General features: G+C 46.9%; 1 protein-coding gene across 2 annotated transcripts in view; it reads left to right on the top strand.

Moving 5' to 3' along the window:
- Positions 1-13953, top strand: part of MACROD2 (mono-ADP ribosylhydrolase 2) — an 858454-nt gene extending 844501 nt beyond the window's left edge. For both annotated transcript variants that reach the window (XM_061989226.1, XM_061989225.1), the window contains 3 exons: positions 8115-8198; positions 12285-12354; positions 13743-13953. In XM_061989226.1, the coding sequence (XP_061845210.1) occupies positions 8115-8198; positions 12285-12346 (146 nt within the window). In that variant the 3' untranslated portion in view covers positions 12347-12354; positions 13743-13953. The remainder of the gene's footprint in view (positions 1-8114; positions 8199-12284; positions 12355-13742) is intronic.
- Positions 13954-14228: the final 275 nt, after the last annotated feature.

The following is a 14228-nucleotide window of genomic DNA, read 5'->3' as shown; positions in this document are numbered from 1 at the left end:
AGGAATCTCACCCTGGAGCAAGCTCCTGGCAGGACCTGGGAGCCCATGGGGAGACAGGAGCCCAGGCCAGAGCAGATTTGCTGTCAGGGCTTGTGATGCCGTGAGGGACTCAGGCTGGAGCAGTCTGTCCCTGAAGGACTGTTCTCCCCATGGATGACCCGCGCTGGGGCAGGGTGTGAGGAGCTGCCCCGTGCAGGCCCCATGCTGGAGCAATGCGTGAGGGACTGTATCCCATGGGAAGGAGCCACGCTGGAGAAGTTGATGAGGGACTGTCTCCTATGGGAGGGACCCCACACTGTAGCAGTGGGAAGTGTGAGTCCCACCCACAGATGGCAAAGTCCATCTGTAATGAACTGACCGTAACCCGCATCCCCTGTGGCGCTGGGGGAGAAGGAAGGAGGGTCCCAGGAAGAGGGAGGTGTTTCTGAGATTCAGTTTTATTTCTCATCTCCCTGCTCTTATTGTTCCTTTAATAAATCAAACCTTTTTCTCCCTCATTTAGTGCTGAAAAGTTGCCTACTGCCCTGTAATGTAAATATCTACACAGAAGCCCATCTCTATGTGTGTTTTATTTAAACATCTGTTATATATTGATGAGTCGCCATCCACGTCCAAAATGAGAGCCCTGAGAACTGGAAGAGGTGAGGAGCTCAGTAGCAAAATCGGTCCTTCATAGCAGATTTGCGGTTACCAGCATGTAGGTAAAGCTCACTGTAGAATTTTGGCTTGGAGGGAGCAAGAGCAGAATTCTGTTTTATAAGAAAAAACCAGAAAACATGAGCGCAAGGTGCATTTCTTCGGTTGGTGTTGAAAGATTATCATTATTGAATGTGTGTGTCAGTGGGGAAAAGAGAGATATGATAAGTACCACCTGTAGGGCCTTCTACTGAGCGCTGTCAATTACCACTGCTTCTCAAGCGAATGAGCTTCATCTTTTGTTCAGCTTGGTTTTATGAAGCTAACAGGTTTCTGAAAATCAAAGCAGCTGGCTCAGCCAGGAGGTGATGAGCCTTTAGAAACCCAAGTACTGTCCTCAACAAGCAAGGCATGTCGGATGGGCCAGGTTTTTATTGAGGTTTGGGTTTTGGTGTTTGAGGGGTTTTAGTTAATTCTTCTTTTTCATGCTGGCTGTTGCATCTTTGTATCACGGAACATCTCAACATCACAGCATCCGTGTAAGGTGTCATCTCCTAGCAGAACTTTGTACAACTTTATGTGCCTCACCTTGTGGTCAATACTCTGGTTTATTTTCAGCTGCTAAATTTATGCCAAGGTCTGTGGATAAATAACAGGGAAGAGCCTTTCTCCCACACTGTATATTGTTACTGCCTATCAGGTAGATCCATACGCCCTCCCTATTGACCCTTCTGCAGCTTCGCCCTGCTGCTTTGAAACTCATTCTTCATACACTTGGCAATAGTCTCCTCAAAAAGCAAATGAACAGAATGCTTTCCAGGGCTCCTCTCTGACTCAGCAGTAATCTCTTTCAGAAGCAGTGACCCCAGAAATAAATGATTGGAGCCATAGAGGTGAGCAGCACAGGGAAAGCCTCCATTCATCCTCTGCAGACCACACGCCTCTCACCCCACCGTCCTCTCCGCTCTACTCAGGGAATAGGGACTCACAAAAAGATGGGAGTGCTTGTCTCAAAGGAACTTTTCCAACTTACATTTCTTGGGAAATTTGCTATTTGTGTTCTCTCAGGTTCTTACCCTCTCATTCCCCACCCCTTCCTTAGAATTTCTGTTGTAAATATTTACTGCCAGCAGCCACCTAGTTCCCGTGCAGCTGCTCAGGACTGAGGACCGGGCACTGTCTCTTCTGTTTGGAGTGGCTCCCATGGAGGGAAATGGAAAGTTTCTTTCCCTTTTCTGGAAATAAATAGTCTGGTGTTCTGGCAAATCTGGCCTGCTTAGGAGATCCGGGACCTCTTTGCTTTCACAGTCTATTGCTTGGCTGCAGTTGCTCAGAAAAGAGTGAATGCAAGATTGAAATAGAATAGGAGCAGAGTCTGGACTGATGGGAAATCCCACAGCAGCACGAGCTGTTAAGTTGTTCATGTTGTAGGGGAAAGCAAGGCCCCTTAAAGCTCCCAGACCAGTCCTTGAGAATGTAAGATCAAGTGCTCACCCCAGAGTAGGGGTGCAAAAGGAATTAAGCTTGTATAAGGAAAGCTGGAGCCAGGCTAGGTGCGTGGTAATGAGCGTGGCAAGTACACAGAGAAAGCGTGGTGGAAGCGGAGGGACAGGCATGGTTTGAAGGGACATGGAAATTTCCTCTGACTTACAAAAGGGATCCTCCAGTGCTTTAATTCCTCACGCCTGCACAGCTTTTTAGGAGCAGGGACCGAACAGAGTCACTTACAAGTATCGTGAGCAGTCGAAGATTGTCAGGGAAAATGACAGAAGAGGAAAGAAAGGTAAATAGCCTGATCATGTGTTCATCCAGGAACCCTTCCCTTTTCGTAGTAGCACTGAATATGCAACCTGCCTTGTTTGTAGGCAGGGAAATGGAGCACAAAGGATAGCTGAATACAATCGCATTTCAGTCGTGATAACAGCCAACAATTGAGGAGTGCCATGAAAGCCTCTGGGTGCTCAGTTTCAGATACTCTCTGCTGCAGGCTCCTCCTCTGAGGAGAAGTTTCACAGGAAGAGTGCTGCAAAACTCTGTGGCCTCTCACACAGCAAATCTGTATCAGAAGCAAAGGAAAACCCCTAAATCCAAAAGGGCTTTCCTTAAAAAAAATGATATTTCCTTGTATTCATCAAGAGCCTGCTGTGAGGAGGTTTATCCTGTTGTTCTAGAGAGACAAAAGGCACAAAGAGCTCTTGATGAGCATTAGTGATTTTTGAGAGCCCAATTTGTATGGGTCTTACTGAGAGACAATTGTCCCGACCCTCCCATTCCCACCTTTAGGGAAAAGGAGGCATAATGAGATTTACTAACAGTACTTTTAATAAAGGACTGGAAAGGGATAGGGATAAGCGGATCAGAGACACTTTAAAGTCGTGTTTAAAGAAATTGCAGTTAGGCTGGAGCTGGAAAAAGCAGTGACTGGAAGCAGCGTGGTGCCTTTAGGTACAGTCGCGTGCACAAACACAGAGACCTGAGACGCTGCACACTGTGCATGCACAGAGGGATGGCAGCTTCATTGCCCAGGGTTACTCTGGGAGACAGAGAAGCCAAAATGCCAAAAGGGAGGGTAAGCATTCCATGTAATGGTGAAGGGACTGCAGCCTGAATGCCGACGGCCCAAGTGCAGCATTAAGAAGCGACGCTCGGCGCTTTCAAATAGCAGGCAAAAGCCATTTGCAGCCAGCACTCCTCTGAAATCTCAGCCTTGTGTTTTCATCTCCATGCTGCCTAATTGCTGGGTTGTGGTTTGTTTTATTGAGGCAGAGTGTTTCTGATGTAACAGATGGAAATGTTTGCTGTTAACAAAGCCACGGTGAGCAGGGAGAAGCGAGGGGCAGAGCTGCCCACAGATCGCAGCAGTACAGGGTGCAGATAGCCCACCGTTGCCCCGTTAGTTCTAGAGCCCTGAGATGAGCAAGTCAGGTGGTTTTGCACATGAGGCCATACGAGATGACAGCACAAATCGTTTCTGTGGTAGAATGTGGCACGGTTAACAGGGTCAGTCATCCCAGATGCAGGTGTCGAATGGGAGTCCAATTGAACCCTTGTATCACAGACAGCTGCGGTTTCGCATTTGTAATGCCACTGAAATGCAGCAGTAAACAAAGTACGTGAAGGTTTGACAGTCATATTAGGAGAGAGCTACAGTGAAATGACTGGGAAGAAGGCAAAAACAGCTCTGGCTCTTTGGAGAGCAAGAGAAACGGGACTGGTTTTGACAGATGAGACGATGCAGCTGGGGGTCAGAAGAGCTTTGTCTGTCTTGTCTTTCCTTGCTGCAGATGAAAAATCGTGCCTTCCAATTCCAACCAGAGAAATTTCGGTTTTACAAGCCCCGTTCTCTCAGCGTCTCCCAAATTAAGTGAAGCATTTTTACAGCTAAACTCTAGAGAATCCATTGTGTTCAGTGGATATGAATCCAGGAAATCTGGATCGTTGGGAATAGCTGCAGTGTCGTTTCCATATTGCGGAACAACAGAAGCGATACCTGCAAAGTAGATAACACGAGTGGAAGCAACCGCTCCACAAATGATAACCAGCCCATGGGTTCACCCTGGTTGTAAATTGTTTGTGGGTGGTGGGATAGAATCTGACTGGAATTCCTGTGACAACACCCAAAAGCATTGGACAGACATGTGATGGGAATAACAACCTTGCCTTTTTGCCTGTAAAAATAGAAGTAGTTGACTGTTGTGTTATTGATAAGCTTTTTCTTCCTCAAAAAATCAGAATTATCTTAGGGCCAGGATCTGTCACTTAGCTGCAAGACTTCTAAAACTGGATAATTTGTAAGATGGAAGTGATCTAGGCATTGCTGCTTGCACCAATGGAACTCCTGCATGCGTTTCTCCTGTAACCTGGTTGTCTGTTTGTCCTGAAGCTACTCTACTAGGAACTCCTAGCAGAGACCCAGATTCCTGATTTGGAGCCCACTTGACAATCCTTTACACGTTGCAAGGACTCCCACCAAGGCTGGGCTCAGAGGTGGGGGCTCCTCTGAGACATCTTCACCTCCCAGGCTCCATTGATAGCCAGCAAAGAGAAATAAACTCCCTTTGGGTGGGCAGCTCGGAGCAGACAAGTGGGTCAGGTGCTTTCTGGGGACGATTCATCAATTCTAAGGAGACCGTGTCAGGATTTTGCTTTGAATTACCTGGGAGAGGAGCCTGCCTGCGTTCTTCAGTACCCAGCAAAGCCCTGCTGGCGATCAGGTAAAAATGAGTTGTGTGGATTGCTCCGTGATACGGCTTCTGGGCCTGCATAGGTGCCTGCTTTTATCGCTCAAACTAGACATAAACCTTGTGCAAAGCGGGGAGGGGTAGGAGGAGCACACTTTGTACTTACTAGGATATATCAGGGGTGTGGAGAATAGATATGTGACCTCTGTACCTGAGCACTTTGACATTGATGCTAATGTCCCAACAACCACTTCATCTACCTGTTGATCTTGTGAACCGTATGTGAATTTGGAACCACGTGTCCCTAGAAAAAGAAGTATTTTAGCCGAACTCTTGACAGATTGTGGCTTTAAAGGAGTAGGGAAAAAAAGAAATAACAGTGCAGTGATTCCTGTCTTCCTGGTATGTGCTTGTCTTAAACATTTCAAAAGTGGGGGATCTGTCCTCACCCATGCCAGGAGCGTGTTGTCACTTGGCGCTCGGCTGGTTGTGTGACCGGCCTGTGAAGGGTTCGGGTAACAAGCTCTGTCAGGAGCGCAATTGGAAATGGTGATTGAAATTGAATGCGGTATCTCCCAGGCTCCCTCCCCTTCGGTAACTCTCAGCTCCTGGCTCAGAGACCCAAAATACCTTGCTTGTTTGCGCTTTAACCTGAAGCAATCAAAACAAGGGGCCTGTAGAACAAATTGTTTGTCGAGGCGGTTCTGGTATCGGTCACGTTCTGCTGTTTATGTGAAACGGGCTCGTTTCTGTGCGGCGCTCGGTGTTACTGCACAGCAGGGAAGCTCGTTGGGTAATACCTTTTCCACATGCATGGCAGCATAAATGAATGCTCTTGTCTCCCACCCACAATCATAGCAAGGCGAGAAATGAAGATTTATATTAACAGAGTTGGAAAGTGTTCCCAAAAATGGGACAGTAATAAGGTGCAAGTCTCCTCCCAGGGTTTGCGGTGCTGCTGGGCCTTGGTAGGGTGTAGCAGTGCAGTGGATGTGGTTTATCTCGATTTCAGTAGAGTGTTTGACACCATCTCCCACAGCATCCTCTCAACTGAGAAAGCGTGGGCTAGGTGATCGGGTAGTGAGGTGGATTGTGAACTGGTTGAGGGAGAAAGGCAGAGAGTTGTGATCTAGTTGGAGGCCTGTAACTAGCAGAGTCCCTCAGGGGTCAGTGCAGTGACCCTTGATGCCTTCGTCTTTCATCCCAATCATCCTTTGTACCTGTCAGCTGCAGGAGAGGTTTCTGAGGGTGAATGTGAGAACAGTTTTGGCAACATGGGGAAGCCAGGCTGGTTAATGGGAGATCTTGGGATAGGGCCCAGGAATATCACACAGGCGCCTCTAGAAGCCAACGATGGGGGAGCAGGTGGGTATCTCTTTCTGTCAGAGAAAGTGGGAGTCGAGGTGTAACCTGTCACCTCCTGCCTGCTTTATTTGGCTAAGAGATGGTGGTGTTAGGGAGGCAAAACTGGATTGAGAGGCATTGACAGCCAGTCGGAGCTTGTCGGTATTTAGCAGGGATCCCAGATCCCCCCACCTCAGACATCCGAGCATCCCGGTGGGAAGGGCTGCATCCACGGTAGGACAGGCCAGGTCCCCAAACGCTGCTCTTCAGAGGATCAAAATGTAGCACAGTCTGAATTTCAGCATGTCTTCCTTGATTAATCCTTGCTTTCATAGTCACCCACATGCCATACTGAGTTTGCTAGGAGAAATGAGGCGGGGATTTCGGACGTATCTTCTCAGACTCGTCACATGCACACACCTCTGCAGCAGGGTGATCTGGGTTTACCCTTTGCCTGAGCCAAAAAGAGCCATGGGCAGGTAATGTGGAAGCTGAGGCCTGTTTGTGCGTAGGAAACCTCAGGAGGAAACCACACTTGCTGTCGTGAATTCCCCAGAGAGGCATCAGGGATGCGACGCACCCGCAAAGGGGCCATCTCAGGCATTCACTGGCATGGAGGTTCACATCCCAGATGTTTACAGGCAGCTTGTTTGTTTGTTTGTGCAGGGAGATGATTTGGAGCTGGTGAAAGGGTGATCCACTGAAGGATTTCTGCAGTAGAAGTGATATAGATTGAAACAATGGATGTCATATCCATCACTAACATAATCCATTGCACTTCCCCCCACGCTCAGCTGAGGTGACTAATAGAGCTTTCCAGTGGTTTCTTTTGTTGGAATCTGTATGTGCTAGGTCTCTCTCTTAGCATTTCAAGGCCGGGAAGGACCATAGGTAGCCTGCTGGAAGCTGCCTGTGAGAACGGCGTTACCAACATAGAGGAAAATAACATCCCCGAGACAGTGTATTGGCCTGCAGATACGATTAGGAGGAAAAGTGGCTGAAATCTTGGGCAATAGAGACATGTTTATGGACAAAATAAATGCAGTGCACTCAAGTGCACTTAAAAGAATCCCACTCTAGACTTGCACAGAAAAGAGAAGGAGATGTTCATGGGATGGTAAACATTTCATCTGTACCGCTGAAGAGGTAAATTACTTCGGATGAAGAGTAAAGCGGTTTTGAAATGTCTGAGTCCTCCCTACACTTGGGTATCTCGGAACAGACACCCAAATGTCTGGATTGCTTAGCAACCGGTAGCCCAACAACCTGTAGTTCCACCGCAGGATGGGTGCAAAGGGCTTTATGGCAGCCACCGAAGGAGAGAAGTAGCACGATGGAAATTAACTAAAAATTGACTCCTCGGCACTCTGAACTGCAGAATACCGGGAGAATTGTGCAGGAAACAGCAAGAACTACGAGTTTGGTTGGTTTGGGGTTTTTTATCATTTCAAATAACGTTAGGAGATTGACTGTAGGCTTCCAGACAAGCCTGAGGCAGAAGAGATAAAAACGTTGTGTTGCAGCGATAAAATGCATTTTCCCACATTCAAATTCTAGCTCGTGTATATTTCAGCTCTGGGTCTATCTGTTTGTGTTCTGCCAGCTCGAGAAACTTCCTAAGTGTGATTAGGTCCGTGTCATATATTGCATTTTATAAGCAGAAAGGATTCATCAAAACCGATGAGAAAAGAATGGCAGGGAGGCAGAAGCACACGCCACGATGCGGTTTTAACGATCCCAGTTAGAAAAGAGCGCGATCGCTAGAGCCATTCCAGCAATTCTCTCCCAACCACGGTCCGCCCCTTCTATCCTCTGCCCTTTCCTCTAATGGCTGCTGCTGTACAGCAGGAGAGTCTATAAAGGTAAGGAGAAAACAGGCATGCGGAGTCTCAGGAATGATGCATTAATTGGGTACATGAAGTATTGATTTGTCTCCTCTGGCTCGTCTTCTAGGGATGCAAGGGAAAGAGGAGACTCCTGCGGAGCCGATGAAAGTCGACCTCGTGTGTGAAGCGGCAGACGTTTCAAATAAGGACGGTAAGTTGTTTTAATATTGTCATCGTCTTAAAGTCAAGAAGTAGGATGCCTTGCTGGGGTTGGTTTGTACACTTTACCTGCTCCAAAATGGGACCTATGTTTATAAGCTTTTCAACTGACTCGTCTTGAGAGTTTACACCATCTCCCTTGTCTTGAAAGTCTGATGGAAGTACCCTGCAGTGCCACAGCCCCGCTTTTCTAGTTGACTGGCTTGAAGTGTTCCAGTCGGTACGGTCAATCTGCTGGCCTCGGAATTTTAAGCATAGAGTGTGGAATTGAGCTTCCTGTCTTCATTTTATTCTTGGGGACTCCACTGGGACGAGTTCCAGTGTGACCTACTCTAGGTGATCCTGCTCTGGCAGGAGGATTGGACTGGATGGTCTTTTGAGGTCTCTTCCAACCCTTAGGGCTCTCTGATTCCATGACTCCACTCTGTAGCCAAGGCTGATATTTAACTCCTCCTGTAACCTCTCAGCACTGACACAGTATAAATTCAAGGTGTACCTTTTCAAATCTCAAAGACAAAGGAGTTACGTTCTTTCCGAGTCACACCAAGAAGCTTGTGCCAATTCCCTTTCTCTCACGTCAGATTGCCTTGTGGCTTTTGAAGCAGTGGCTGGTTGAGTTACTGGCCTGGAAGTTCTTGCAAGCACAGGAAAAGAAAGCATGCATCATGGGGTTTTTAAAAGTACTAGAGATGACAGTATTTTTATTCAGTGTGCAGAGTAAAACCAAACCAGCTTTCTCTCCTCATTCAATGACATGAGAATACTTGTATTTCCACCCCCTGGAAATGGTCAGAGCCACCTATTGAAGACAAATCCAAATTTAGTAAAAGAACATCCTCAGGGATTTCCCAGGGGGAAGCAAGGCAATGGTGTAGCTCTGGTAACACGTGCCCTAGGCAGCTCGGCAGGGTCAGCCGACACCCTCCGAAACCAGGGCCTGCGTTTGTGAGTCTCGGTTCTGTTGTATAAACTGGCTCATAACCTTTTCTGTGAGCTTTGTAAGGACAGGAAAAGGGTGTTTGCTAAGGCTGCAGAACAGTGCTCTGCTGTTCAGGGAAGTCTTCGTTTCTGTACAGCTGAAGCAGCTACTGGAATTATACTACAGGGAGGTTATGGACATGTATTTACGTGTGTTAAAAACAGAACAGAGGAAGGATCGAACTCTCCATGCTCTGTTGTGTGTGAAGGGTAAAGTTTTGCTGGCAGAAAGCCCTCAGATTTTGCTATGTGTTGGGTAAAATGTAAATTGTCTATTATTTTCCTCTGGCCCCCTTCCTTCCACCCCAGGAGAGCTCTTTGCTTCACAGCTGAAAGCAGAAGCAGATTTCACCAGGTACCCCCCAGTAGCCAGGCTCTTGCACTGTAATGTCATGTACAATCTCACAGCAAAAAGCTCTGCAGAAATGCAAAGGGTTTAGACAGCCTAGGAGGATCTTGATATTGGTTGATCCGGTGGGCAGGGCTGTGGTTAGCGCTGTGTTTCACAAATGACTGTTGTTTGTAAGCTGGACACGATTGGCCATTGGGAAAAGTGTCAGAGGCAGGACACGTAGACACAGATAGGAGTTGCTCCTGGCAATCTCAGTTGGCCATGCTGGGTATTGCATTGCTCATAGCCAGGACGGATTTTTGTGATTAGTATTCCTTAATGATGACAATCCACCTTTGGTGATTGGTTTCCTAGACCATGTTTCCCTGCTGGCAGTTTCGGGTGGCATGGATTTTACCACCAAAGCTTTAAAGATTACTAAGATAGATATTATTTTTCCAGCTGATATTAGGTGGATCAGACTCTCCCCTCCTTTCATTATGGCGTTAGTCATTTGCTTTCTTTATGTAAAGCCCGTGGAAAGGGCCATCCCGAGTTGCTGAGGCAGCAGGAGAAAAGGAAAAGATGAAGGCAGTGTCAAGCCACTGTTGGTTTTCCAAGCTTTTGCCTGATCAGCAACCCGACCTTCAGGTGATCCATCAAAGCAATAGAAAAGCAATGCAAAGCAGGATCTCAACAGCTAACACCCTCATGCTTTTTGCAGCGGCGGTGTAATACCTGACAAACAAGTACTACCAAGTAAACAAGTGCAGGTGTTTCATTGCCAGACAGCGGGTTGAATGCAAGAGAGAGGGTCAGTTCCCAGGCAGTCTGGAGGTACTGCCGAATGTGCTGTAGCCAAGTTGTGTGGACACAAAGGGGGAAACGCAGTTGAGGAAGCGGCTGAAGAGATACTGAAGTCCTGTTTAAATATTAAAGAGAGTCCTGTTGTTGAGAGGGTCCCTATTGAAATTGAGGCAGGAACGTATCGGTGTCATCTGCCATCCAGGTCTAGAGTGTCGTATCCCGGGGCAGGGGAGACCATGCTCGCTGTCTGACAGACAGCTCTGAACTTGGCTTCCGAGCCTCCCGTGTGCCTGTCTGCTCTGCTCAGCGGCTGGGCTCTGACGGCCGGCTGGCTGACCTTTAAGCACGTAGCTTGGTGGGAGGGAAGAGGCGGCCGCCGAGCTGCCGGGGCACATCCACGGGGTCAGCGCCAGCCGCAGCGCTGTGATGGACGACAGCTATTTACCGCGTTGTTTTTTCTCTTGTGGTGACCTTGCTTGCTTTTTGAGGGGGTGAAATCCTTCCCTATTTGTAATTTGAGGTCTCCCTAATGGGCCCAAAATTAAGGGAAATCAGAGAGAGTGCAGAGGAATGCACATTCATGGCTGTTGCTGGCATAAGAGGCCCCACGTGAAGGGGAAGCAGGTAAACCGCATTTAGGAGATGTCCGGCCTCCTTAAACTTCAGGTGCTTCAGTAAGCTGCTGGCTGGTTTGTTGTGTTAGGGTAGCTATTAAAAGGCCACCAACATAAGTTAGGAATTCAAAACATAGGGAAAAGCTGATGGTGAAACCCACCAGTGCCTCAGCACCTGAGAGCTGCCTGTGCCTGTTTCTCTTAGCCCAGGGGAGTAGGATGTCCAGCTGCCGTTTCCAGTGCTAAACAGAGGGACTTACTTGTTGCTGTCTCTCGCTTTCCTGCTTTTGGAGGCTCTGTCTGGGCTCCTCCATGCTTTCATATTGCCCTAAAAGCTTTCCTAGGTGGTTTGCAAGTCGATGCCCTCTGTCTGAGTTCTGTTATTGAGGGAGGGGGATATGCAGTGTTTGAACTCGGGCTTTAGTTTTGCAGGAGATGTCTTTGGATTGGGAGTGAAGCCTTTACAGTGTTTTCAGAAAACCCAGCCAGTGAAAGTGGCCAGGATAATGAGGCTGAGTAAGGCTGCTGTCATCAGCAGGCTGCAGCCTTCCCTTAATGGTTTTTTATTAAGCCTCCTGTCTTTGCTATGCAAATACACGTAAAGAAGAGAACACAGTTAAAAGCAACGTGCAGCAGTGCTCCGTAATGGGGATCTGGTGCTTGTTTCTAACTTGTAAGACTTGTTGTTTGCTGCACACATCTTAGGATGCCATAGTCCTGCATATGGGTGATGAATTGTATACTAATAGTTCATCAGAGTCCTAAACATGTGTATGGACATAATATTGATGCAGAAAGAGATGGTAGCACCTGTGTTTCTCAAACTTCCACGGTTATTGATTTGGGTTTGTTTTTAACTCTGTCCTTGCTCCCATCTTCCCTTACCTCCCTACTCGGGCTTGAGGTTTTCAGCCCATCGGTCACATCACATGACAAGTACTCTGCAGTACTTGTACCACAACAAGCAGCGAGGTTAAGGGAGGAAAAATGTCTTGATATAAATTGCTCCTTTCAAGTCATTACAGAGCAAATACTAGATGCAATCCTTTGCATGTGCTGAAGTAACCCTTTTCTATGTAGCCCCAATAGGACTGAGCATACCTGCTGCAGTCCAGATGCTGTTTGTGCCAAAGTCATTCTGAAATGCATTTAAGCCTTCTATTGAAATGATTCCTTTTGTAATGCTCTCAAAAGAAAAAGGGGTTTTTGTTGCATGTGGGTAGTAGGGAAGCAAACTAGTAAGTATTGGACTATAGTGATCCCCTCTTTGAGTTGGAAGCAGTTAGTACTCAGTGTGATAAACCAGTGTCACAAATAGAATCTGATGACTGTCCTATTTTGTTTTCAGATGAAATGAATAGTCAAGTTGAAAGTATAAATGATCCTACGGCAACGGGGAGAGAAGCTTAAGTAACAAGGTAAGTCCTTTATGGCTATTTTTTCCCCTCTCATTTTGCATTCAGTTTCTATCTCAAAAGTTCCTTTAAAATTACTGTAATTAATGGCAGAATTAAGCAAAGAAGAGAAGACAGAATGCAAAGGAAAAGAAGTTATGTAGCGTGGACCGTATTACACCCCAGAAATGAAAACATCCAGTAGACTTGATTTGTTAAGTGAATGTTATAGTAGCAGTGTGCTACTGTAACAGCCCTGCCCTGGATAAGAACAGGGAATTTGGCAGCGAGATGGAAATTAGAAACTTATCCCCAAATATACAATAAGCAGTTGCCATTTCTGCCTCAAAAGTAGTTTCTAATTGTGAGCTGCAGGGTTTAGGGGAGATTCCAAATGTCATCTACAGCTAGATGCCTTATTTTTGCCTGTAAATGGGATCTTGTGGAGCTGCAGATGGTGGATGTGCTGCCTTACTGCTACAGTGAGAAATAGGCCTGAGAGGGTCCCTGGTAAAAAGTACTGGAGCAAAACTAGAAAGAGCCATTGCCATGAAAATAACAACCTGTGCAACTCTTCCTTCCCCCTTCTCGAGCTTCTGGTTGTATGTTCTGTTCAATCCAAGAAGCAGTAATGAAATCCTTGCTTCTAAAAAGACATGGTAAAGGTAATAGTATTCAGCAGGTAAAAGAGAATTATCTGGCAGTTATTAGTGGTGTCACACAGCCTGCAGGAAGTCTGTGTTTCGTGCTGCATTTTCCCATGGAAACGAATAACTGGGAACATTCTGTCCCAGGCTCTGTTTTGCAGATTGTGCTTTACAAAGGCTGAATTCTCAGGAATGATACAATCAGCAAGCAAGTAATAAATCATCTCTGTATTGTTTCAAAGCTGGGCAGTGCTCTGAAGCTGCGGGGCCTGAGCTGAGGCATACCCTCTGTTGCCCAGCATTTAACCAGCCTGAGAGGGATTAGGAGGAACCACATAATCCTTCACAGCTTTCTGTCACAGTCCTCCTGACCCTCTTGTAGCCATTGCAATCACAAGGAGAGGGTTCCCAGACTGAGAAGCCTGCTTAAGGATTTCAGTATGGTCTTACAGAGCCAAGGAGAATCCTTTGCTTCCTGTGTTGTTAAGTATTGTTATGTACAGGGTTTAATAACATATATTATGTTCTGCAGTCTAGCACTAAAGCACTCAGCTGAGGCAGGGCTCTCTGATACCAACCAGAGGGAAAACCAAGCAGCCCTGATCAGCACAGTCATTTTGCCAGAGAGATAAACAGCCACTATTATCTCACGTGACACACACACACATGCCATGCAAAGAGAAAGTACAGGTATGTGAGGTAGAAAGAGGAGCCCCAAGATGATGAACTCATGCTTTTCTTCTCATATATTTTCTTCTCTTGCAGCAAAGGCAGGATGCAGGACTGGAGTGAGCCAAGGAAAGCCCAACATGCTGATGCCCCCTGCCAAAAAAGAGGATGCAGAGCTGCCAGAGCATTTTGGAGAAAGGAAGCTTCAGGGGAAATGATGCAACGCTTAAAATTTTGTTTGTTCTTCATTGTATTTAGTTTGGAAAGTGTATTGGGAAGAAATAAAACTTTAAAATGGTAACCATAAGTTGCAATGAGTTGTTGTTTCTTCTTCTTTCTTCTTCCAATTCTATCCTCATTGCTTCTACACAACAGCAAGCACTCCAACTAAAAGCAGCTTGCTCAGGGACGCTGACTATGGCCAGAGGCAGGCCATGCGCCATCTAAGGCACCCCCCTATTTACAGAAGCTGTAACTGTTTGGAAGGATGCAAGGAGTCAGCCTCTCCTGAGAAAATTGACAGAGCCCACCTGTGCCCCTGAGGGAGGAAGAGGTAGAGATACTGGGACCAGTGAGCTGAGC

Source organism: Colius striatus, chromosome 2 (genome assembly GCF_028858725.1).
Source record: "Colius striatus isolate bColStr4 chromosome 2, bColStr4.1.hap1, whole genome shotgun sequence".
Lineage (NCBI taxonomy): Eukaryota > Metazoa > Chordata > Aves > Coliiformes > Coliidae > Colius > Colius striatus.
Note: the sequence above shows the minus strand (reverse complement) of the source record. Positions and strands in the feature narration are given on the sequence as shown.